The sequence below is a fragment of the Polypterus senegalus genome, chromosome 1, assembly GCF_016835505.1.
Source record: "Polypterus senegalus isolate Bchr_013 chromosome 1, ASM1683550v1, whole genome shotgun sequence".
NCBI lineage: Eukaryota > Metazoa > Chordata > Cladistia > Polypteriformes > Polypteridae > Polypterus > Polypterus senegalus.
Genome location: NC_053154.1, coordinates 69,969,073 through 69,993,893, shown reverse-complemented (window position 1 = coordinate 69,993,893; position 24,821 = coordinate 69,969,073). Strand labels below are relative to the sequence as shown.

The window sequence follows — 24,821 nt, the reverse complement described above, 5'->3', positions numbered from 1 at the left end:
CTGTTTTCATTTCCCAGTGTCGGGGCATGGAGTGAAGGAGCCTGTCCTGGCAACCATATGCACAAGTCCGTAGTCTACTGGCCTGTTTATCTCAGAGCATATTCACCCTTATTGGGTCACTTTAGTGTTTCTCTATTAACCTAAGGTGATATCTTTGGAATGTAGCTGATAATCATAATCATTTAATTAAATAAGTTTGAAATATTACCCACTGCACAACCATGCCAAGGCATTAAGAAGTAACACTTATACCTTTTGTATGTTTGCACTAAAAACAACGCTGTTCTGTATTGTGCATATCTGTATGGCAAAATGAAAGCCCTGATCTGTTTGTCTTTGTGTTCTTACCACTGAGATTACAGGGTACTTTAAAAAGCACTGAGAACCTTTACTGCTGACCTTGATTTGAATCAAATGTATCAGCAGACAGTGGGTTACAATCCAGATTATAGTTCAACGATGATAGACATGAATAAAACAGGAAAAAAAAGGAAAACAGTTTGCAGTGTAATATGTACCCAGAGAGTCATTAACCTAGCCTTACCTTTACTTGCCCTTGGTCTGCATGGATATATGGCCTGTAGTAAAATGTAATAAAAGAAATGTATGCATTCTGAATAATTGTGAAACTGAATATAAGGCTTAATGAGGGTGATGCATATTTTTGTAATTGTAGTTACTGCGTTATGAAAGTGGTGGCTCTGAGGCTAGGGATCAGTGCCGGCAATCGGAAGGTTGCTGGTTTGAATCTTGTGAACGCTAGAAGGGACTCTACTCCGATGGGCCCTTGAGCAAGGCCCTTAACCTGCAATTGCTTTGTCCTGTGTATGATGTTAATATGCATCCAAGCCGTGCAAGCAGGTCCCTCATCTTACAGTGAAAGCTTTGGGGTAGGTGGCAGAATAGGCACTCTTGTCCTCATAAAAAACCTTACACTGTTCCAGTGTGGTGCTGAGGTGTCACCCGCTGCACTAGGGTTCCAATCCAGGTGGGTTGTCGTGTGATGGGTGCATCAACGTGCTGTAATCAGCTCACACTCTCAACCTCCCTCTGTCTTAGGGTGAACAGATGGTCAGTATTATGCCTAAAAAGCAGATGGCCAAAATCTTAACCCATGTCATACAAAACCTAGGGTTTAAACAAGAACAACATACCAGTCCATGTTACTGTTAACAATTATAGCCAGGTGATGATCTGATATGCATCTCCCTGAGCAGCACACTAAATCTCATTTGGTGGGATTTTTAAATGTGAGGGTCACTCCAAGCACTAACAATACCTGGAATGCAGAGATGCCAGTGAAGCTTATGTTACTGCATATGCTGTATTACTCTCAACTTATTTTTTGCTGCTTTTTAGTTTATTTAGCAGTTTTCAAGCCTTATAGAAAATCTGTAAAGCACCTGAGCCGTTAGGTTTATACAGGATATTCCACTATCCTCTCACAGCTCAGTGGGGCCTGCTATTCCATTTGAGTAGTCCAGCTACAAATCACGCCAGACGTCCTTACACAGAAAGCTCATTTGTTCCCAGCTTATTCCTTTTTTCTTTTTTTTCCTCCTCTGCTTCTATTTATAACTAAATTGTCAGAGGGCAAGCATTTGCAGGGAAAGGCTTAAGTCTGCTTTCAAGACTATGCAGGGCTCTTTTTTAACATTTATTATGAATGCAGCATATACATATTTGGGAGAAACTGAGCTGGAACTGACACAGGGATATTTTATTTTTTGATCCAACATATGACTGATGCTGTTTTCAGGATCCCAGAGAAGAGTTATCTAAATGTAACTAATTATTATTATTAGTTCCACTAACATGGCACTATAATTGCAACAAAAATGTGACATGCTTATTTTAAGTGGAATTTCCATAATTCTGTTTTATATAAGCAGATTTAAAAGACAGTATAAATACTGACTTTTTTTTTTTTATAAAACAAACAGGACAGTGCTTCAGTGCTATTAAGATTTGAGGGTTAACAATAAAAACGTGTACTTAGCACATGTACATAACCTTTTTCATTACCACACATTTATTGCAACAAACCATTTTTCACTTCAGTTAAGTCAGAGGGGCATAAGTACTGTATGCTTTAGCAGTTTTTCTGTTTTCATCGGTCAGGGAAATTGGGTGCAATTAGAAATGAGTACATTAGAGGGTCAGCTCAAGTTGGACAGTTGAGAGAGGCGAGATTGCGTTGGTTTGGACATGTGGAGAGGAGAGATGCTGAGTATATTGGGAAAAAGATGTTAAGGATAGAGCTGCCAGGTAAGAGGAAGGCCTAAGAGGTGGTTTACGGATGTGCTGAGAGAGGACATGCAGGTGATGGATGTAACAGAACAAGATGCAGAGGACAGAAAGATATGGAAGAAGATGATCCACTGTGGCAACCCCTAATGGAAGTAGCAGAAAGAAGTTAAGGAGAAATTAGGTGCAAAGTATCAACTAATCCTGCATTCCTTCACATACTGACCACCATGTTGGAGTCATCAATTAAGCTGTTATGGGCGACTTTGGGATGTGAAAGAAAAACCTGGATACCCTACCTGGCAGAGAAATCCATATTAGGAGAATATGCCTAATCTCTAAACACAGTCACCTGGCAGGGATTTGAATCCAATATGTAAGTTATAGGCTTCATAAAATAGAACAAATCACATTTTCAGAGGAGCACCTCCATGTTTTCAATAGGTTTAAGTTCCTTGTGCTTCCAGCAAATGTTTGAATTATCAGTAGACAGATCAAGGGCATCTTCTTTGAATTCTAAACACTAAACTAAAAACACATCGGCCTATGGTGTGTTTTGAAATGTATTGCCCTTCTTCTTGACACTAGACGGTTTTTGTCCTGTGAATGGCTCTGTGTATGCGTCTGGAACTCGCCACACTCTCTTTTACCACAGAATGTTGTCTGAGCATATACTGTTTTAGGAAACAAGTTGGATCTATCAATTTACTGCCTGTAGACTATGTTAACAAATGGATTACTGAGTCCATCTTAGGTTATTTGGTGACTGAAAGTTGGAGGAGTGTATTAGTGAATATTAGGATTAGTTCAATTCATCATCAGCTACAGTTCTCTTGTGCTTAAACAACTGTATTTTGTAAAGCAGAAACATTTCATTAATAGAAAATGCTGTTTATTTCACTTGCTGTCCTGAGGGCAATTTCAGCTCCTGCCTGTGTATACATTGTCAATATTTTTGTATGAACAGAGAAATACTTAAGGCACTCATACAGTAACAACAAAGCTAGAAGATGCAGTTCAAATGACCTATGCAATATTTTAATGTAATTTTTGTCTCCTCTATGAGTGACAACTTATTAAATGAATATACATTTGAGTGATTAGTAAGTGCAAAGTTAACGAGCATTATTGAACTATATATACAAACTGTCCATCTGTTTGAGTCTTCCAACACAGTGGTGCAGTGATTATAGTCAACACAGCAATCCTGTTTAAAATTCTATGTAAGTTATTTTCAAAACAGCAGAGTGGAATATTAAATATTGTCAAATTGGTAGAGGTAGGGAGTTCCAAACATGGGAGCAACAGTGTTAAATGTTTAGTCACCTGATGTTTAGTATAGGGGCCTCAAGTAATTATTGATTTGAAGACTGTGAGTCTTGGCCCCCGTCTTTTGCCCATTGCTGCCATAAAAGCTCTGGCCCCTTGTGACCCTGAGTTAGATTATTTAAACTTTCAAAATGGATGGATATATTTCTTTCTACTCTCCTTTAAATGGAACTGCTTGCAACACTGGATCACTTTTTTATTCAGTGGCTTGTAGGGCAGTTAATAGGTTGAAGTTATGTCAGAAGAAATTTGGAAAGGCAATTAGAGAAGCCTCACCCACCTAAAAAGAAGTATTTTTGTGAATGCTGCATTACATTTAGGTACAGTAAAAATAAATAGACTTGGGCCTTGGCATTGTGGTCTCATGAGTTAATGCACTGAATTGCAAAAACAACTTGCAGTAAATCCAAACCCTCTCTGACTTATGTTCCAGTGATTATATCTAAAATCTAGGAATGCTTAAAACTAAGTGCTTAATTTCATATTTACTTAATCCAAGGTGAATTGTAACCAATTGTATCATAAATGTTTTTCTTTTGCTTTTCCAATGGAGCACAGGCAGGTCAAGTGATTTGCTCATGGTCACACCGAGTCAGTAGTGGGATTTGAACCCACAACCTTCGGGTTTAGTGTTCAAGCTTGGACCTCAACCACACTGCCTGCCTTTTTCTTCTTCTTTTGTTGCACTCATATGTAAACAGTCAAAGACTGTGTTCTTAAAACATTAACCTTTTTAACAATTTCTGGTGTATTTTTGAAGTATGTCTGTAATTAGTTTCCTTGAGGCTGGTAAGAAGATTTCTGCAGTCTTCTTGTTCATATAGAATGTGAGAAAAGGACAAACATAAACTCATGGTGCAAAATATGGGGGTGTGTGCATCAGGTCCCTGAAGGAACTGTGTGGTGTCCTGAAAGGGTCATTTGTTACATTTCAGAAGTGGGTGTATATTATAAATGAACTGATACTGTTTTAGTATTTTAATTTTATTACAGGCTTGGATTTAAAAATAAAGTACAAACTTACTATTTTTGTCACAAATTTTCATTGTAGGCAGTGTTTCCTTTTCAGTTTCTTATATTGTGTGTGCATTAGCGGTCTTACTAAATCTGGCATACATATTTTCAAAACTTTAGAAAATGCACACAAACATTCAAGTCATTCTTGGTAAAATGTTTTTGATTCGCAGAAAAAAACTGTCACTTGACTTTCATTCTTAACTCTTATTTTGTAATGAGAATGTCAAAAAAAAGTGCTAAGCCAATGTACTTTAATACAGCCCATATTTATTTTTGAACTGTCAGTCGAACCTTCCAGTTAGAATATGTCTACTAGCTGTGTTATGTCCACAGAGGAACAAGATGAAGCTATCATAACCCAAGTCTGCGCAGATCTAACAGCATACGTTACCAGCTAATCCTGGAGCATATCAAGAATGATTTCTAAGAGCCTGTTGATATGTGAAAGTGCTATCTATGCATTTAACTGTGGAGTTGAGTAATGCAAATGTATAAAGAAAGCTTGAAATTAACTCACTTCATTTAAGAGAGAATGACCTAAACCTTGACAGCCTACCTTATCTGTTTTGTTGTGATCTCACCCCACTTTCACCAACCATCAAAATGGATTGGGGTCTGCTACCCTAAACGATAAAGCAAATTTTATAGGTAGTTATATTTTGTACATGAGGATGTAGGAAACACTGCTGTATAGGGTAAAACCTTGTTCAATGTTTCCAGTTGAGGCACAGGAACTTAGTAGCCATTCAGAGCTGTACAATGAGGACAAGGCAGGATTTAAGCATGCATCTTTGTGGGTTATCCTCCAGTGCTCTAGCCACTAGATTGTTCTGCCTTGCATGAGCTTATAAATTACAAGGTTTAAAAATATAGGTTTTATAAGTGCAATATACCACAGAAAATGGTCTGCTAGGAATTTGGTGGATTAAATTATTAAAATAGGTTCTGAGTGCATAATGCAAGGTTTGCACAGTTGTTCATGCTGCAGCTTCACAGCTTAGAAAATCTGGATTCTCAGTGTTGACTTTTTCTTGTCTCAGATTGTAGTTTCTACCCACATTCAAGTAACATGTGGGTTTGATTAACTGCTAACATGACCCAGTATATGGGATTGTGGTATTGTTGCTCCTTCTTTGCACCCAGTGCTACTAAAGTAGTATATAATGCATCAGTGTTGTAGAATGATAAAAGAGGACTCAGAAAATGAAAAATTTATGGATGGATGATTCGAGGAACCCACACTTGCTGTCAAAGTAGTGTTTATGTGCTATAAAAATCTTACATTTGTTTGGAAAAGATTACATATTTTGCAGAAGGAAATGCATCAGATGATTGCTTCATTTTTTCAGCATGTGCTTGCAAATATTTAAATTAGAAAATGTAAACATGCTTTTAATCCTTTATCACTGTCGCTCGTTGAATGTGCAGAACTATATATTTTAAGTCTGCTGCTGCTGAATGTCATTTAAGTCAGTTCTCTAGATATAGCAAACTGCAAATAGTGCTTTTTTATCACTGGCTTTAATTTTGTCACAAAACGCGTGTTGCCAATCAGTAACCTTAACTGCTATTGTGATAGAGGGTCTCAAGGTATATTCTGGCACTACTTGGACCACTGAGCTGTTTTATTTTTCGTTTTATAGTTTCATTTTTTGTCAGCCATAAGGTGTGTTTTTCATTTGCAGGTTTTTTTTTTTTTTGTTTTTTATTGTTGTTGGATCTAAGCCATGGGAAAATAATTTTTACATATTGAAATTTTGCAGCTTGGCATGGATGATCAAACATTCTCTGGAGTTCTTCACCTTCCTTAAGTCCTCTGCCTCTAAAAATTAAAGTCCACAGTCATTTACTTTATTCTATGGAATAGCCTAATTATTGACTCTAGTAAGTTGGTGGTTCTGTCCAACACTGATTTAGGACATTTGTTTAGTATTTCAGTATAATATGGGAAAAGAAAAACTAACAAAACAAAACTGCACACCATGAGTATCGGTGTGTCTCAGTTTGCAATGGTTCTTGGCTGCACAAAAAATAATCAAAACTATGTATAAATCAGCAAAGTAAAACAAAGTTAGTAAAGTGAGAAGATTTAAACCAATTGGAAATCTTTGTTTTTACATGCTATTTCCTTTTTCTTATTGTGATTGGTGTTTATTATTATATGGATGACGTTTGTAATGGCAACACCATTGAATTTTTTTTCCCGTAGGTTATCAGTTTGTTTTATTTGGATTTTCTCCCAAATTAAATAAGGAATGACTAGCATTCATTTCCCCACATTTGCACATCTTGCACCCTTTGCCCCCAAGTATAACAAGGCAGCAGTGAAGCCATTGTCTCAAACCTGAAGTGAAGAATAAACAATGATTTTTAAACTGCAAGAGCGGTTTGTGTGTATCTTAAAATGCTTGATATGCAGAAATGAACAAGCCTCTGCTTATTAAGGTGGGAAAAGGATGTCTAGACCTTCCATTTTCATAGGAACCTAGGACTCATCCTGACAGTATAAGATGCAAGCTAGGAACCATCCCTCGTTGAGATTATCAGTAAAATGCATGTCATTCAGTCACACTGAGTTATCCTGACATAAACATCTTTAACATATTCGAGGAAGCAAGTAAAAATCAAATGTAATATGTGTATGACTCCATATAATGGGTGTAGGACAGGGAACTGAATCTAGATCCTTCCAGTGAGCCTAACCACGGTGCAACACTGAAATGATGAATGATGAAAGAAACATATGAAGGAGGGCAGACCTTGAGCAGTTCTACTCAATTTCACACTGAGGAAGCAAATTTAGCTGACGAAGAACAATAACTGAATGTGAAGCCCCGCAAATGAATAATTAATGAAGCATCTGAAAAAAAGGGAAAGAGAGGGCCTTTAACCTGCTTTTCTATTGAAACTGCCTTTCTGTAGATGTGGCACATACAGCACAATATCTGCAGCCCTAACTATGCTTAAATAATCGGCCCCATTCAAGCCGTTTAGCCTGGCCTGGCAGTTTTCTTTTTCAATCTGAAAATCCCCAAGGCAATTGTGGGCATGTTGTCAGTTAGGAGGAATTCAGCAAACAAACCCTTTATTCAGTTAACATTTGTAACGTATACTGATTACATTATGTGTGTTTTTAATTTTGGATATTGGTGTTCTCTCCTGGCTTGGCTCTTCTCAGAGATTCCCAAGGTTGTTACTAAGATACCCGTCATCATTCAACAATAAATTCAATTATGGGAAAGGCATATGCTGTAATCATTTGATCCATTTGTTATGTGGGTTTATAACCACAGAAAGAAAACATATGGTAAATATTTTTGGACCCATGTCATTCTTTAGATAACTGGCAGCCTATTATGGTGTTAAGTTGATTAGCAACTCTGATTTGGTCTAATGCTAATACAGATACTGTTGTGCTATCTAAGGTGGACAGGCATCCCATTCAGTGTTCACTTCTACCTTTGTGTGTACATGTGGTATGATGGGCACATATTGTAGTTGTGCAGGGATTGTTGCTCCATACTCACTGTTTAAAGGACCAGAGCTTAGTTCCTCACTCCGTGTAGTCATTTTCATGTTTTTCTTGTGCCTCAGTAAGTTGGCTGTCCAGTCAACTCCCTCATCCCAAACACCTGATAGTTCAGTTAACTAACATATCTAAGATGATCCTATAGGAGGGAGAGTGAGTGCATAGGTCAACCCTGACTGGTACTTCTTGAAGGGTTGGCTCTTACCTAGTGTACCATAACTACTGCGACAATGAATAAGGCCTTGGGTTTCTGTGACCCTTAAGTTCAGGGGTGTCCAACTCCGGTCCTGGTGGGCCACAGTGGCTACAGGTTTTCATTCTAACCATCTTCTTAATTAGTGAGCCATTTTTGCTGCTGATTCATTTGTTTTGCCTTCATTTAACTGACATGACTCAGACCCCTTAGTTGGTTCTTTGAGCAGCCCAACAATAATGAGACACAAAACAAGCCACCACATGACAAGCTAACCTGAAAATAAAGAAAGGTGAAGGTCATGTTGGTCTGCTCAGGTCACCTAAACATCTTGACGGTGGCCTTAGGAAAAACAGAAAATCGACAGTCTGCTGTGGCAGAATGAGAGCAGCAACAAGTCATGATATTCAATAACCGCAAGAATCAGCTTCTCATTAAGAAATTGGTTGGAGTGAAATTGGCTGCAGTTTAACGTTCCAGATTAGCTGGTGACCTGTTGGCTCCTTTCAAATAATCCTTAAAAACAGGGCTATTAAAATGAAGGGAAAAGTAGTTAATTAGCAGTGAAAACTGGTCCACTGATTAGGAAAAGGGTTAGAATGAAAACCTTCACCCACTGCGGCCCACCAGGACCGGAGTTGGACACCCCAGTTTTAATTAAAAGGTTGAAGAATGAGTATACAGGCAGTCCCCGGGTTACATACAGGAAAGGGACTGTAGGTTTGTACTTAAGTTGAAGTTGTATGTAAGTCGGAACAGGTACATTATTCTAATAAATGCTATTGTTGACCGACTATAACCAAGTGCTCTGCCAATGAATGATGGAGTTTCACCTCTTTCTGACCTTTTTATTATTTCTACTTTATTTTCAATGGTGATGGTTTTTCTCTTCTTTACTATATCACCAGCACTTGCATCAGATTAGTGTTTCAGGGACATTCTTGAGGGGTGAAGACAAAAGGTTAAGATGAGCTGTTCTGCACAGCACTGTACACATTATCACAGCAGGAAGGCACCAGACGTCAACACGTCTGATGTATAGGGTGGTCCAGATCTGATCATGCAATTTTCATTACGCTATAACTTATTCAGTTTATTACATCGAAAATTACCTGAAAAATCCCAGACCATCGAGAAGTGTGCGGACTGATGACATGAAAAATCGTCTTCGTGCCGAACTGGAATCATCCCTGCATATGTCAAAGTCATCCAAACGATCTGGATCTGCATAATTAGATTTGGACCACCCTGTGGTGACAAGAGACAACTTCCTGCTATGAGCGTAACAGTAAAAGCAGGCTTGCTAATGAGAATGAATGGGGCAGCAAAGGGCGGTTCATCACCAGCCCACCTCACAGTCCCCTCCACTACAGTATGCTGCCTGCAGTGTTCGCCGCACCACTGCCCCCATTCATCATGCAGCCATCCGAGGCACACTACAATGCTACCCAAACCCCTCGCCGCCCCGTTTACCCTCAGTGGCCTCCATTCAGCCACAACCAGGTCACCGCTTGCAGCATTACCAGCCGCCCACCAAGAATGAATGGGCAGCCATGTGTGGTGGGCGGGCAGTGAAACCGCTTGCCGCCGGGAGCCGAATTAAATCGCCAAAATTTATATATTGCAAAGTATAAACTAAAATTTTATTATACTGTGCTAATGTCATACTATAGGGTGCTTTGGGATTCCCACCACTACTATACTCAATCCTGAAGTAATGGTACTGTGGCATCATATGTAACTGCAAAGTTGTGGATAGTGGGTGACAGGAAAACATAATCAGGGGAAAATATTTCTTGTGAAAGTATGGGGAAGCTCTCTAAAGAGTTAAGTCACAAGTAAATTCGAGCTAAAACAGGAAAGGAATATGGCTGCTAAATGGGAAGGTAATATAAAAGAATGATGGCAAGGCTTGGAGAAGAAGTTTGAGTCAAACAGAATAAAGGAGAATTTATCTTGTATTGGAGTTGTCCCATGACCATAAGTAAATCCCCAGAATGGCACCTTTTTGATTCTTTCAGTAAGATCATCACAATACTATGTCTAATACATTAACATCATCCCTTGACTAACAGACCAGTTAAATGTGCAGCTCAAAAGATTTGTCTTTATTGCCATACATCATCTCTAAACACCATGTATGGCATTCTTATGTTTGAATTGGAATGTCTGTCCAATGATACAAAAGTAGTAGAAGCACATATTTGAATTGCATATTGAAGATGCAGTATGTAATTGAGAGTACATTGACAGATATTTACTGCAGCAAAGGCCTGTCCTGTTCAAGGACTAGTTTTGAATGAGTCTAAAGACATATTGTAAGTGATATCAAATGTCTTCTCTTGTTATGTAAGATACCTTGAAAACAAGAAACAAAATGGTTGCTTGCTAAGGCAGAGAACAGTTTTAATTATGTGTTGTAATCAACCATGATTTTCAAGATTCACTGTACAAATCTCACAACAAAGTTGGTTTGGAAAGATTTGTATAAATGAATGCATCCTAAACAATTTTAGTGTTTACTTGTCCTTGCTTCAGCCAATGTTGTTTGGATTCTAATTTTTAATAGTATTGATCATGCATTGTTTATTTTTCAATTATTGAGAGGGGAATGTCAATAAAGTATATTAAATAATTTAGTATGTGCAAATGCTATAACATATAACAACAACAACCTCTTTTTTTTTTTAAAAAAAAAAAAGAAGAAACACTGACTTTGCCACTGATAAGCGAGCAGTCACAGTGGGGCGTCCTAAAGGAGTATTACCGTAGGTATGAAGGAGCGCCAGTAGCATTAATTAGTGGCCAGCACTGCTGCTTCACAGCTATTGCTCACTTGATTTGAATCTCACCAGAACAGCTCAGTGGATTTTGCATTTTCTTTGTGTTTCAAGCTTCAGCCCTAGTGTTGCAGGTGTTGGATATGATCACTCTTAACAAAAACCTATTGTAAATTGTTAAAAAAATCCTATGTGAATTATTGCATTGTTGACATTTACCTCATATTGGTTATGTCACATTGACGGTATCTTTATCACAATGCCGCTTTTGTGTTAAAATATAAATATATACAGTATAGACATGATCTTATGAGCTACTGTATGAATTTAACATTGTAATCATTTATTTTCATCATTACTAAGCTATCATTAATATGCATTGTGGCCATTTATTTTTTTTCACATCACAAAATACAGTGAGCTTCTAAACAGGTTCAGTTTTACAAAACAATAGAATGCCAAACTGGTATTTGAAGTCTAATTTTGTGGGAAGAAGTGTCACAACACTGAGTAAAGAGACTGCAATCAAAGAAACATTCAAAGTTTGTCTAATATCCTTATTCTGGCACGGACTAAATGAGCTGTTTTTTAAAAAAAAAAAAAAAAAGAAAAATACACTAGTCTGAATTAATATGCATATTAAACAGCATGATGGCGTAGTCTTTCGTGGTGCCTCCTCTTTTATCTAGCATTTTGGCCTTGACTTCCATGTCTGGTGCATGCCTGCTTAGAGTTTGAATTTACTCCTTGTGTATCTATAGCTGTTTTCCTTGTACATCCCAACAATGTACATGTTAGGTTGTTTGGCGATTCTGATTTAACAGGTGTGTGAGTGAGTGGGCCCTTGCATGTACTGACTTACTGTCCAGGGTTAATTCCTGCTTTGAGCCCATTGCTGCTGAAATAACCTGTAGGCTCCAAGAAACCCAGAACTGTATTTTTTAAATGATATTCTCATACACAAACGTCAAGCAAAATGACAACTTTTATTGGCTAACTAAAAAGATTACAATATGCAGACTTTTGAGGCAACTTGGGCCCATTCTTCTGGCAAGATGTAATCTCTTCAGGCAAGATATACCTGATTTACATCTTGCCTGAAGAAGGGGCCCGAGTTGCCTAGAAAGCTTGCATATTGTAATCTTTTTAGTTAGCCAATAAATGGTGTAATTTTGCTAAACTTCTCATTGTATCCATAATGGCTAACACGGTACAACACCCTAGGACTACAGTCATACACAAATGACTTTTAACTTGGTCTGTGTGAGGCCATTCACTGCATACTGTATATAGAGTGGAAATGCAAAGACAGTAAAGCTTGCTTTTTTTTTTTTTACTTTTGTTGTACTGCATTTATTAAATCAGTCACTGTGAATGCTACTCTGTTAGTCTAACAATCTTTAAATCTTCTAGCAGAATTGCTATATTGGTAACAAAGTGGGGATGCAGGAGAAGGGTCATAAGCTCCTTAACATGTTGCCATTTCAAGGATAATTCCAGAAAGTTCATAAGAATGCAGTCACTTAAGCCTTCAGGGTCACTTAAAGGAATATATGAATACATTCCTACATTCCTTTCTTTCTAAAAAAGGGCACAACCACTTCACCTGTAAATTAAAATGCATACACATGACTGAGAGTGTGTGTCCTAGGCAGTGAAGCATACTGGTTGTGCTAGAGCTTACATGATGGAAAAGAGTATTTGTATGGATTTTTTTTCGGTACATTATTTTCATAGCCATGGGTTATTTTCTAAATAGTGAATTTTATGAAGATCTGAGTTGGTTGTGTTAGTTTTAATTGCTAAAGCAGTTGCCCATCGGCTTCTGAGAAATCTGACCCAGGTAAACCGTTGTTTGCAGCTTCAGGCGGCAGAACCCAATAACAGACCTGTAGGAGCCTGCTTGCCCTGACAGGCATTATTGCTAAGCAGAGACCAAGAGGCTGTTTTTGTCAATTTAGCTGAGAATGACATTTAATTACTTCCAACATTTGTGTAGGTATGTGCAGAATTTGGGTGATTTATTATTTTTTTTTTATTTTAGGAAAATAAGACTTTTTATTTACAAAAAAAAAAGTATTTGATCCAGTCATATCTGCTCGGTTTGACTTTCATGTGGCCATGTTCATTTTCAAGCTTAGTTAATGTTTTGGTATTTAAGACATTTGCCTGTCTAAATTGACCCAGTATGTCACATGATGGTTTAGCTTCCAATCACAAGCCTGACCAAACCCTAAGCAGATGAGGTCTTGAAGCCTATGAAAGCATGCATAACCCATCATCTCTTCTTCTGCTACATTCCCTGTAATGGATCTGCTTGTCCAACATAATATCTTAGAAATGTAGAATGTAAACTGAAATACCTGGAGAAAAGCCTGTGCAGACTTAATAAAAAATGTCTAAACAGCTGAGAAATTCCAAGCAATCAAAATTTATTTTCAAGCCCATTGGCTAAACTCCAGACCTACATATCAGGCGCATGGTTAGACTTGCATTGAAATCTCAAATGTTCCTTTAGCAGAAATAACATTACTTTTTTGACTTCTGTTTATGTGGAGAGGAATGCTAATTCAGCTTAAACCTATGATTGATTTCGCATGCTCAATTCTTACAGCATACTGTATGTGGATAACACAGATAGGTCGAGTTAATGCTAGGGTAATTAAAGTCGCCCTTTACTATAACATGATTGTTTTCTATACCCATGACATTAAATTGGATTAGGTGGTTAACCTCATACTTGATTTTGTCAAACACACACTCCTTTATGCCACTGCCTGGTGACATTAGTCACTGTTGATGAATGTTTAATATGTATTTAAACAGACCCCAAGCCTTGCCTTAACACTGCATTGGTTCACACCTTCTTATTCTCTGAAGTTGTGCTTTCCTTTCCATTTTGTAATTTGACAGTTCGGCATTGCTCTTCTGTTTTGAATTTGTCTATCTTGTGTTATATGACTATGATTATGCTAAGTACAGTACCTGTTTGTCAATTTCTTCATAGTCTCACATCTACCTGTGGCTTACCTTGAATTGACCAACACATTAAAATTGCAGTTGTACATTAAATAAATATTCCGACAGTTGTCTCCACCAGGTCTGTGGAGTCGATACGCCAAACCTTCAACTGTGACTCCTTAATTTATGATACCTTCAACTCCTCTGTGTGTAATTAGATCAATGTATTTACAATGTTGATTGAAAGCACTCAACATACACAATACAAGGCATTTCATCATCACCAGTGTGAATCTTCGGGCTACTTTTTTTTTTTTAGCACTCTGACTTGTTAAAGTTTGGGTTTAAAGGCTATAGCCATGTTGTTGCTGCTTGTAAACACTCCGTAAAATTAAACATAAGGATAAACTTACAAAGTTAAAAAAGCAGCTATATTTTATCAAATGTCTAGAATAAAAAATTGTTTAATCAAATCAGTATATGTGAAATAAGTTTGCAGTTGATACCGAGCTAGGTGGATTGGCAAATAATCTGGAATCGGTTGAATCACTTAATTGAACTGAGGCAGAGCAGGCTCTGAGAGACTGCTTTGGAACTACAGACTGGGATATATTAATATCCCAATAAATGCGACGGGCATTAAGCAAATTCCTGTCAATCATGAATAATCCACTGCATCCACTGAACAGTGTCATCTCCAGGCAGAGGAGTAGCTTCAGTGACAGACTTTTGTCACTGCCCTGCTCCACTGACAGACTGAGGAGATCGTTCCTCCCCCGCACTATGCGACTCTTCAATTCCACCGGGAGTAAATGCTAACATTAATTTTATTTTAATTTTTTTCATTTTTATTACTATTTAATTTAATATTGTTTCTTTGTATCAGTATACTGCTGCTGGATTATGTGAATTTCATCTATCTATCTATCTATCTATCTATCTATCTATCTATCTATCTATCTATCTATCTATCTATCTATCTATCTATCATTACAGAGGGACTTAGGCAGATTTGTGGCAGATGAAATTTAATGTAGGTAAATGTAAAGTATTGCATGTAGGAAGTGAACCTGTTAGGACTGAATACACAAAATCGAAAGTACACCTTATGAGAAGGATTTAGAAGTCATAGTGGACTCAACACTATCAACAGCCAGTGTTCAGAAGCCATTAAGAAGGCTAACAATGTTAGGTTATATAGCACAATGTGTGGAGTACAAGTCCAAGGAGGTTATGCTCAAACTTTATAACGCACTGGTGAGGCCTCATCTGGAGTACCATGTGCAGTTATTTTCTCCATTTTACAAAAGGGGCATAACTGTGCTAGCAAAAATCCTGAGAAGAGCGACTAGGCTGATTCCAGGGCTACAGGGGATGAATTATGAGAAAAGTTTAAAAGAGCTGAGCCTTTTCATTTTAAGCAAAAGAAGATTAAGAGGTGACATGATTTGAATTGTTTAAAAATTAAGAAAGGAATTATTTATGTGGATCGAGGCTGTTATTTTAAAATGAGTTCATCAAGAACATGGGGACACAGTTGGAAACTTGTTAAGGGTAAATTTTGCACAAACATTAGGAAGTTTTTCTTTATACAGAGAACCATGGACACATGGACGCCACAGCCCTTGTTGCCACATCATGCTGTTCAAAATCCTGCATTCCTGTTTTGTTTGATTTTCCAATCTTCTGGATGCAAGTAGTTCAGGATTGTGAGTGGAGACACAACCTTTGGGCTTGGCATGTATTTGAACATGAATGAACTTAGAGATAGGCAAGTACAATGATTTTTGGGTGAAAGGTTGTGAAATTATCTTCGAAATTCACTACAAGTGTGAAAGCCCCTATTAGAGACTAACACACAAACCAAATCATTGTCTGTTATAAGATGCCCAGGTACTGATGTAAATGAGCATTCAGTTTATTCTACAGGTTAAAATTAAAAATAACATGATTTAAAGTGTGTGAACCAGATCAGACACTAAACAACATCTATTTCATACTTTTATTATCCTGCCAAAAGCTCAGTTGAACTGGTGAAAAGACCTAGGTGGATTTAATTTAAAGAGAACGTAAAAGAAATAAAGAAAACCAGAATAAATCAGAAGCTGGTATACGCAGGACGGAAATAAGTTTGTTTCTCTGTCTGAGTAGTATGGTTTATTGTGACAGGAGCTATATACAATAAAAAGGAATGAAAATACAACAAAACTGTCAGTGGGAGCATCCTTTGCACAGTTGAGTTGAGTGAGACTTGACATGTGTAACTTGCCATTTTAAGATAGTGAATCACTGTCATAGGACAGGCAGTGCATCATGTGACCAATGTCTTGATTACTCAACGTCTCATATTCAGTAGATTTTGTGGTGGTTTCCAACAGATTTGACAAGCAAAGCTATTGTTTCACTTCTGTGAACAATAAGAATCCCCTTTCTTCTCTAAGAGGAAAAGAGACAACCATACTGGCAGAAGGTCTCTTTAAAGAAGTGAGATAGAATAAAGAAAGTACAACTCCAAGTGCTACCTCTGTACACTACCACTAGTGAAATCTTAGTCCTATGAAAAATTAAACTTTGAAGCTGTCCTTGGGGAGGAAGAAAGACTGACCTGGGAGGTAATGGTGAGACATCTTAGCACTCTGTTTAAGTATCATCCCTACATGGCAGTAAATCATTCAGGGTCTTTTCTATCTATAACAGTTGTTGATATCAGTAGGAAAATACAGAATACTAGTTTAGCCGCCTTCAGCTGCTAGGTGAGGTACGAAGCATTTGCAATTCAGCTTGGCGCTTCCTGTAATTTATACTGACTATCCTATTTAAAGCAAGTAGAAAAGGCAAGCATCTTAGTTCAACTGAAAGGACAACAAAGAAATTAAACTAACAACTAGAGGAATACTTTTGTAGACTTCCAGTATAAAGCCAGTCTAAGAGATGATTTATAAGCTGCACTGACTAAAGCCAATATTCCATTAGCATGAAGAAGCTTGCCCTGGCCTGTCAACACACCAGTGGTGTTAATGTAAGTAGTGAGGCTATGTCAGTCGACCTACTGACAGAGTGATTTCTCTGTTTTAATAAAGAAGACTCTATGCCTGCTTTTTTTCAAATTGAGAGACTGCAGAGTTACTGGGTGCTTGTTGCTAAATATGTGCAGATGAAATCTCTGCTTCTAACTCCTTGTGCGACCTTTGTGTGTGTCAATTCATGATTTATGAAAGTATGCTTCTGCGGTAATAGATTTGTTTGTGGGGTGCCCATCCACCATCAAAGATCATGCTTACACCTAAACTTTCTTTTCCTTGTGCTGCTGTGTTTGGGTGTTATTCCTATTTTGAGTTTAATCATGTCTTTAGAGATCTGTTTATGTATAAGCAGGGTGGACTCATGCGTACAGGTTGACAGACTGTATTTGGCATAACAAAGTAGCATTGGCCAATAGGTTGGCCTGCAATATGTATGAATAAGTGTTTGACTCTCTTTCTGAGAAAAAGGTAAGGGAAAGTATACTGAAGTCATAGGAAGCACACAGTGTGTGTCATGCTCTCTATTAATCTAATTCTTTCCAATTTGGCTTACTGTGTCTCATACAGTATTGCACTTTATTGTGCTTTATTTTCTGAATTACATTTTGTGATTGATCTCATTTCCATTTTATGTTCATGTCTCCAATTTAGGAAAAACATGAGGTGGCTAACATATTAAGCCCATATCTCTTTACTGCATACTGAATGTGGCCACAGAAATACAATTTCTAACTGACCTAAATATTAATGTTTTTATAATAAAATTAGTTGATGTCAGAGTCGCATCAGATCCTGGCTAGTTTGTGTAAAAAAAATGTCATCTCCAGATTGTCCCATTGTGTGCTACCACTTGTAAGAGTTATAAAATATCCCGCTGGGACACTCCTTACCTACCTGTCCTGTGGCACATGAACACAAACAATATTACACCCTGCTGGCTCCTCTGTGTTTGTTGTTATGCTAATTATGTTTAAGGACTTTTTAACAGACCAAGTGAGGAGAAAACTGAGGAAGCTACACACAAGAAAAGCTACAGAACCAGATGAAGTTAGTCCTTAAGTTCTGAAGACTTGCGCTGACCAACTTTTTGGTATATTCTGTCACCTATTCAGTCTGCCCCTAAGGCACTAGAAAGTGCTACTGCTTTAGAAAACATCCTGCATTTTTCTTGTTTCAACAAAGACAAGCACCTCTTCCTCTAATGACTACAGACCCTTAGCCCTTGCATCTCACTTTATGAACACCTTTTAAGAGGCTGGTCCTGGACTATGAGTTCTGTTGTGGCAGATCACCTGTTTAAAAGATAGTTTGTCTTTCAGACAAATTTTGGAGTGTAGGATACAACTATCTGCTTCTCAAAGCTTATTCTTACATGCACAAAAGCTTGTAGCACTGCAAGGATTGTTTTTTGTTTTATCCAGTGCCTTCAGTAACAGACACCCATCCCTGTTAAGTGGTAAAAACAGAGATATGTCCTGGATAATTGACTATCTGTTGGACAAAGTGCAGTTTGTGGAACTCAAGGACTGTGTTTCTTACAATTATGTGAGCAATAAGGGAGCAGTCCTGTCTCCTTTTCTAATCACTTTATACACCTCAGACTATAAATATTCCATCAGGTCATGTCACTTGTAGAAATTCTCTGATGATTCTGCCCTTATGGGGTATGTTAGAAAGAGAAGTGTAGATGGTGTATATGAGATGAAAGGAGAGCTTTGTTTCTTGTTGCAAAAATAATTGTCTGCAACTTAACATCAGAAAAACTGAGGAAATGGTTATTGACTTCTGCCACACCAAGGAACCTCTATCCCGTGTCACTGTTCAGGGAGTGGATGTCGAGGTTGTACACTGCTACACATACTTGTGGGTCAACATCAATGACTGGCAGAAGCCCAATAAGTACGAAACACGTGTACTTTTTGTATTGTTTGGTAGATACTGTATGACATATCTATGAGCTGCTTTTTGCACCTGAGAGGATGTGCAAACTGGCCGACCAACCACAAGTGTTAACTGATAGGTAACCACCTAATAATCAGATTGTGATTAATAAAGAATGTAATACTCCAAACTTCACCCTGCCAAATAAGCGAACTGATAGGTAACCACCTAATAATCAGATTATGATAATAAAGAATGTAATACTACAAACTTCACCCTGCCAAATAAGCGAACCAGCCGCAGTGGTGCAAATAAAGTTCTGTACATTTGTCTGTCTAACTATTGCATAAAATGAAAATGGATAGGCGGGTTAACAGTAACACTACATAGTAAAGCTGTTTTGGTAGACATAATTTGGCACTTTCCACTCCTGCATCCATCCATTTTATATTTTAACCATACTCAGTATTTTAACAAATAAGGCATACGTCTTGCTCATTATTCACTGTTTTTTATTTTTTTCTGTCTCTGATTTGAGTCCTACACAAGCCATGTGCAAAGTCTGGCACATTTACTATTCCTGTTCAAACTGCTTTAGGTAAACATCCACAAAAACATGGCTCTGCAGTTTCATTTTGACATAAACCCAACCTAATTTATTTGTTCTTTTTAAAAAATACTGTAATATGTGGTGTTCAGTGCTCAAATGGCATTTTTAAATTATTTAACTGAAGTTTTGGTGCCCAGCAAATAGTGTAAAATAGTGAAAAATGATTGGAAAAGGGCAACTGACTTAAAAGTTTTACTGATGCTTAACTAGATGCTAGATATGAATGCACCACTTGGCAGTGTAAACCTTGACTTTCTACATAGTAGAGTAGTGAACACTTTTGGGGTTTGGGTTGTTACACTGTAGTCTTATATATCCTGCTTAAATTAAGATGAAAAATGCCATGGCCCTAGGTAGCTAAAAATTCATTTTTGTGCCGTTATGTGCCCCTCCACTGTACATACGCTTTGCTGAATTTTATATTATATATATCATATATAATATGTATTTTTATATGCATGTTTTTGTATGTCTGTGTGTGTGTATATACAGTATGGTATAGATGTAGTATGTATATGTGTATACAGTGTGTGTGTGAGTGTACAGATAGATATACTGTATATATAATTAAAATTATATTAATAATTATATACACAGACAAATGTAAATGCCTAGAGTTATTGTGTGATTTGAATATTTTGTACTTTATTCTGTACTTTGAATACACAAGTGCATTATAAATAATATGTGCATGTACTATTTTTTTATATAAAGTTCCATATACAAAATGTATGAAATGTGTTGTATAAAATAAGCATTGATTACCAAAGAATGTGTCTCTTAATTTCCTTTTACTGTGTATGTTAAAGATTAACTTGCAACTTGGTCATAATCCTGTATTAATCAGAATATTTTTGCCACAATAGGTTTGACCAAAGGAAAAACAATCCTATAAGAAGAGAAACTGCTTCAGGGAAGAGCAAGATTTTGATCCCAGGTCATCTGAATGGAGTGATAAGAAAAGAGATCCCTCTCATACCCCCTCCAAAAAAGACTGAAAAACAGAAAAACGCCTTTTAGCCCTCTTGAAGTGGGCTGTGCCGAGCTGGAGAACACTGTAGCAATGAGCAACTTCTGGCACAAAATTGGCTGCTGTGTGGTGGTAAAGCCCCCACCGGTAAGTGAAATCCTTTCTTTTCCTTGGACTGTTTAGAAAGTATTAAAGCCCCTGCACTATGCCAAGTCCCACTCAGGAGATAGGTAAAAAGTAGGGATTTCTTAAGGAAAATTGTCCACTGTCAAGGGAATATAGCCCAGTAAGAGGTGTGAAGGCATTGTTTTGGTCAACAGTCTGCCCAACATCACCCCAGCCACCCTGTACTTCAGGTGAAGTTTCAAATAGTCTTCTCTTGCCAATGCTAACTGAGCTTAGAGATCTCCTAAGGGAGAGGTTGACATTGCTCTGCCAGAGAGGATGGGTGTAACCAGGCACTGCTGGCAAGAGAGGCATAGAAAGGAGCAACTTGAACTGGGGCACATAAGGGGAAGGTGGGCTTATTGCCATATGGAAAGGGTCCTCTGCACTGTTTAACTTAGTATTGGTGGGCCATAATTATGTTGTACTTTTTTGTCCATTATTGGCTTCCTTTAGTAAATAAATATAGCAGTAGCAAAGAACAATATCTGTCTCTTAGTTGAAACTGTCAATTTGAAACAAGTCCTGTGACATACATTAAGCTGAAGATGGTCATTTTTGCAAAAACAAATTTCATATCACAAAGTCAAAACAATATTGCAAATAATCCTGTACAGTGCCTTTCATTGTGAATAATATCACATAAAAGTGTCTTGCAAAAGATTTAGCTTCACATGAACGGTTTGAAGGGCAGGACTGTAATTCTGAAATTTAGGGCTCCTCTGGTATTCAGGTACTCTGCTAATAAATAATACCATTCCCCAGACAATGGGAAATATATTTTTGTTTCGTCTTTTTTTTTTTTTATTTTATTTTTTTAATATATTTAATATTTGGTCCCCCAGTTCTGCTCTCGGCTGTATGGAGCTCTCATGATCTCCTTCTGGGTTTTTCTCCAGGTCCTATGGTTTAATCCCATATCCCAAGTCTACTCCATACATGTTAGAGTGACCGATTGTACTAAACTGGTACATATTGAGTGTGCTGTGTGATGTGCTTTCATCCTGTTGTGTTGGTTGACAAAACCAAACTTCAAGTTCCACAAAATCATGTTTAAAGTGATTTCAGAAAATGGATGCATTTATATATCCTTTACTTTACCTGGCTGCCAAAAGATTAAAACATCTTTTCCTTTGCTTAAAACTGGTCATCTGCCCTCATATAATGTCTTCAATGAAAGTATACATTTGGCAGGCATAACCTTAATTGCCCTTGACTCTGGACACCTCTTATGAGGAACTTCTGATCGATTGCAGTCAACATGCTTGTTTTTTTTTTTCCTTCTTTATCTTGGGAACTTTGACCAAAAGTTGCACCTCCTTACATCCCCTCCCTTTTCCTGAAAAGAAAACAGATTAGCCCCGTATAACACTGCATTATCCTGTCTTTTTTGCTTCATAGCAAAGTTAAAAAACAATTAACAAAGACCTAGGAGAAAGGAAGTCAGCGAAGGGTCTGGTAATTATTTTTAGGTTTATTTGCAAAGTCAATTGTTAAGAATCAATGTGGCTAGACCTGGGGGTTGCTTAACGTATTTTCCAAATGGTCCTTGTCAACAAAGCTTTGCAATCAGTTTCCTTTTGTCAAACTGTAGCAAACACTGGAGTTTCTGACTCATTAATAGCATTCCTGTTAGTCGCTTGGCCATCAAAACAAATTCTTAGTATAAATGTTCTTTGTAGGTTTAATTTGACTCTTCACTTTTAAATTTTTGGGAACATGTTGTAAGAAGAAAGTTTGAGCAACTAATTTTAACAGAAAAAAATGCAGTAGCCAATATGCTGTACTTGTGTACCACTTATATGTGGCATGAATTCCCACTTCTTCCAGTACTGGATCTTCACAGTACCAAAGACTCCCCTGGCAGCAACAGGCATCTGCCATTAATTGGGAGACAAGACCATCATGCACGTACTGTTCAAAAATACAAATGGTAACAATAAGACGTAATTCCCTTTATAGAATAACACAGTTGTATGAAATGGGAAGTATGCTGTGAAAAGTCAACGTCGCTGCGCCCATCTATCTAGCAAAAAGTCTAAGAGAAAAAAAAAAAAAAAGTAATTTCAAACCTAAGAGCAGGGGTTTCAGCTTGATTTTCAGCACAGGCAAAATCCATCTGCTTCCTTGCTACACAAATAAACTGGCAAAAATGTATCAGGAGTTGGATCAAAAAACTTCAGCATAACAAAGTAAAAACCAGAAGATCATGAGAATCAGGCATCAAAACCAAAACACTAGACAAACTTGTAGTAAAAATGCTCACTACCCTTCTTGAACTATAAATCACTAAGAACAATCAAAAATCACTGAAAATAACCAACACTGATCTGAGATGTTAAAGAGTTTGTGGCACTGGCTTTTAAAGTGTTGTTCCAGTGACATCATGGGATGCAACATTCAAAGCACGGTCTAGCAATAGGGACTCACCATCTTAGCAATAACAACTCAAACTCGTATTGCCCATGCAAAAACAAAATGACATTGAAGTAAATAAAAAAGTAGTGATAACAATTAACATATATCAGAGATTCCCTTGTGTATATTTAAAAAAAAAAAAATCTTCCAAACTATCAAAAGATCCTAAAACAAAATCCATATAGAGCAGGAGAAGAGGAATTATTTGTCCACATCATAGCACCATCCATTTTCATACAAGCTTAGCTCAGTATTATTCCATATTTTTTCACCTCTTAGGCTGTGGACCCTGCTGTCATTTTTTTGAAACAGAATGTTGAAAGTCACCTGAACTTAGTTGACTTCCATGATCTTGTTAATGCTTCACTATTTTTTGTGAATGTTTTTTAAAGTTGGGTCAAAAAGGTTTGGTGATCCTAAATTATCCTGATATGAATGTGTTATTTGAATAACTGTTCTGCAGCATATTGACATTCCAACCAGAAATGGCACCTGCCTTGCAGCAGCAAGTGGTGCCAGGGTACATTCCAGATCTTTATGACGCTCTCCTGGAAAAGCAAATTCTGAAATATATGGATAGTTAGAACATTCTAAATGATTGCTTTAAAAAAAATACATCATTTGTATGGGAAAATGAAGCAAATATTTTACTTATGTTTATATATTGCCTAATACATTAAAATGTTCCTCAGCATCTTGAGTTGGAGTATGACTTTTAAAATGTGTATCAGCTTAATAAAATGTTTATTTACTACATCAGAAGCTGCAAAGTTTTCAAATATACAAACATTTAAACAGATGTTTGTTTTAGTTTGGTGGTGAGGGTGTGACAGGTTAATGAGTACGTCTAGGGGTTTCTTAAAAACCCCTGCTTGCATAAACAAGTTCACTTGAGGAGTTCTTCTTTGACAAAATGCTCTGATATCATAAAAAGGCCCGACAAAAAAAAAGTTACACATTAATGGCCAGTGTGAATCCAGAAACAAGTATGGAGGTGGTGTCTAACGAGACTGTCCTGGTGAGCTTAGCACTGTACGTTCAGCTCATCAACATAAATTTATTGATTTATGAAATGTTATTTCAACCAGGAGAAGGAGTAATGCGATTGCCCAAGCATTTTCCTCAGGAAATTTCTTTATGGATGATGCTTTTGTTGTTGTTTTTTTTTTGCTCATTTCTGCAGGATTAAGGGTGCAAAGCAAAGATATGTACAGAGTACGAAATCCTTAGCTACAGCCTGGTTAAGGGTTTACATGGAGTATGTGAATTTCCCCTTGGGATTAATAAAATATCTATCTGTCTGTGTGTCTGTCTGTCTGGCCAAATAACATTGCTACTCATAGAGAAATCTATGTGTGCTAACCAAGTTTTTCAGTGACCAATATCTCAGTTTCTCTAACTGGACTAAGGATGTACATGACATTTTCTGAAGCCTGGTTCCTGTGAATAACTGGGTTTTTAAAGCACATGTAAACGCACTCCCTTACTGTCTTTAACTTAAGGGTTAAATATGGAATGTCCATTGTGACGCTATAATCCTGTGTAATTGTTTTGGCCCTGTAAAAAGCCAGTATTTCTAATGGCAATGGCGTTTTAGAACAACAAGCATCATCATCACTTGTATTAGTATTTGTTGTGTAGAATCTCATCACATGTAGCTAGATGATGATATGTCAGATTTTCTAACCTTGTCGTGTC

The 24,821-nt window shown here is 37.4% G+C and overlaps 1 protein-coding gene across 2 annotated transcripts in view; it reads left to right on the top strand.

The window, feature by feature from the left end:
- cdc42se1 (CDC42 small effector 1) overlaps nt 1-24,821 on the top strand; it is an 88,082-nt gene that overhangs the window by 14,187 nt on the left and 49,074 nt on the right. For both annotated transcript variants that reach the window (XM_039750483.1, XM_039750493.1), the window contains exon 2: nt 20,437-20,687. In XM_039750483.1, the coding sequence (XP_039606417.1) occupies nt 20,634-20,687 (54 nt within the window). In that variant the 5' untranslated portion in view covers nt 20,437-20,633. The remainder of the gene's footprint in view (nt 1-20,436; nt 20,688-24,821) is intronic.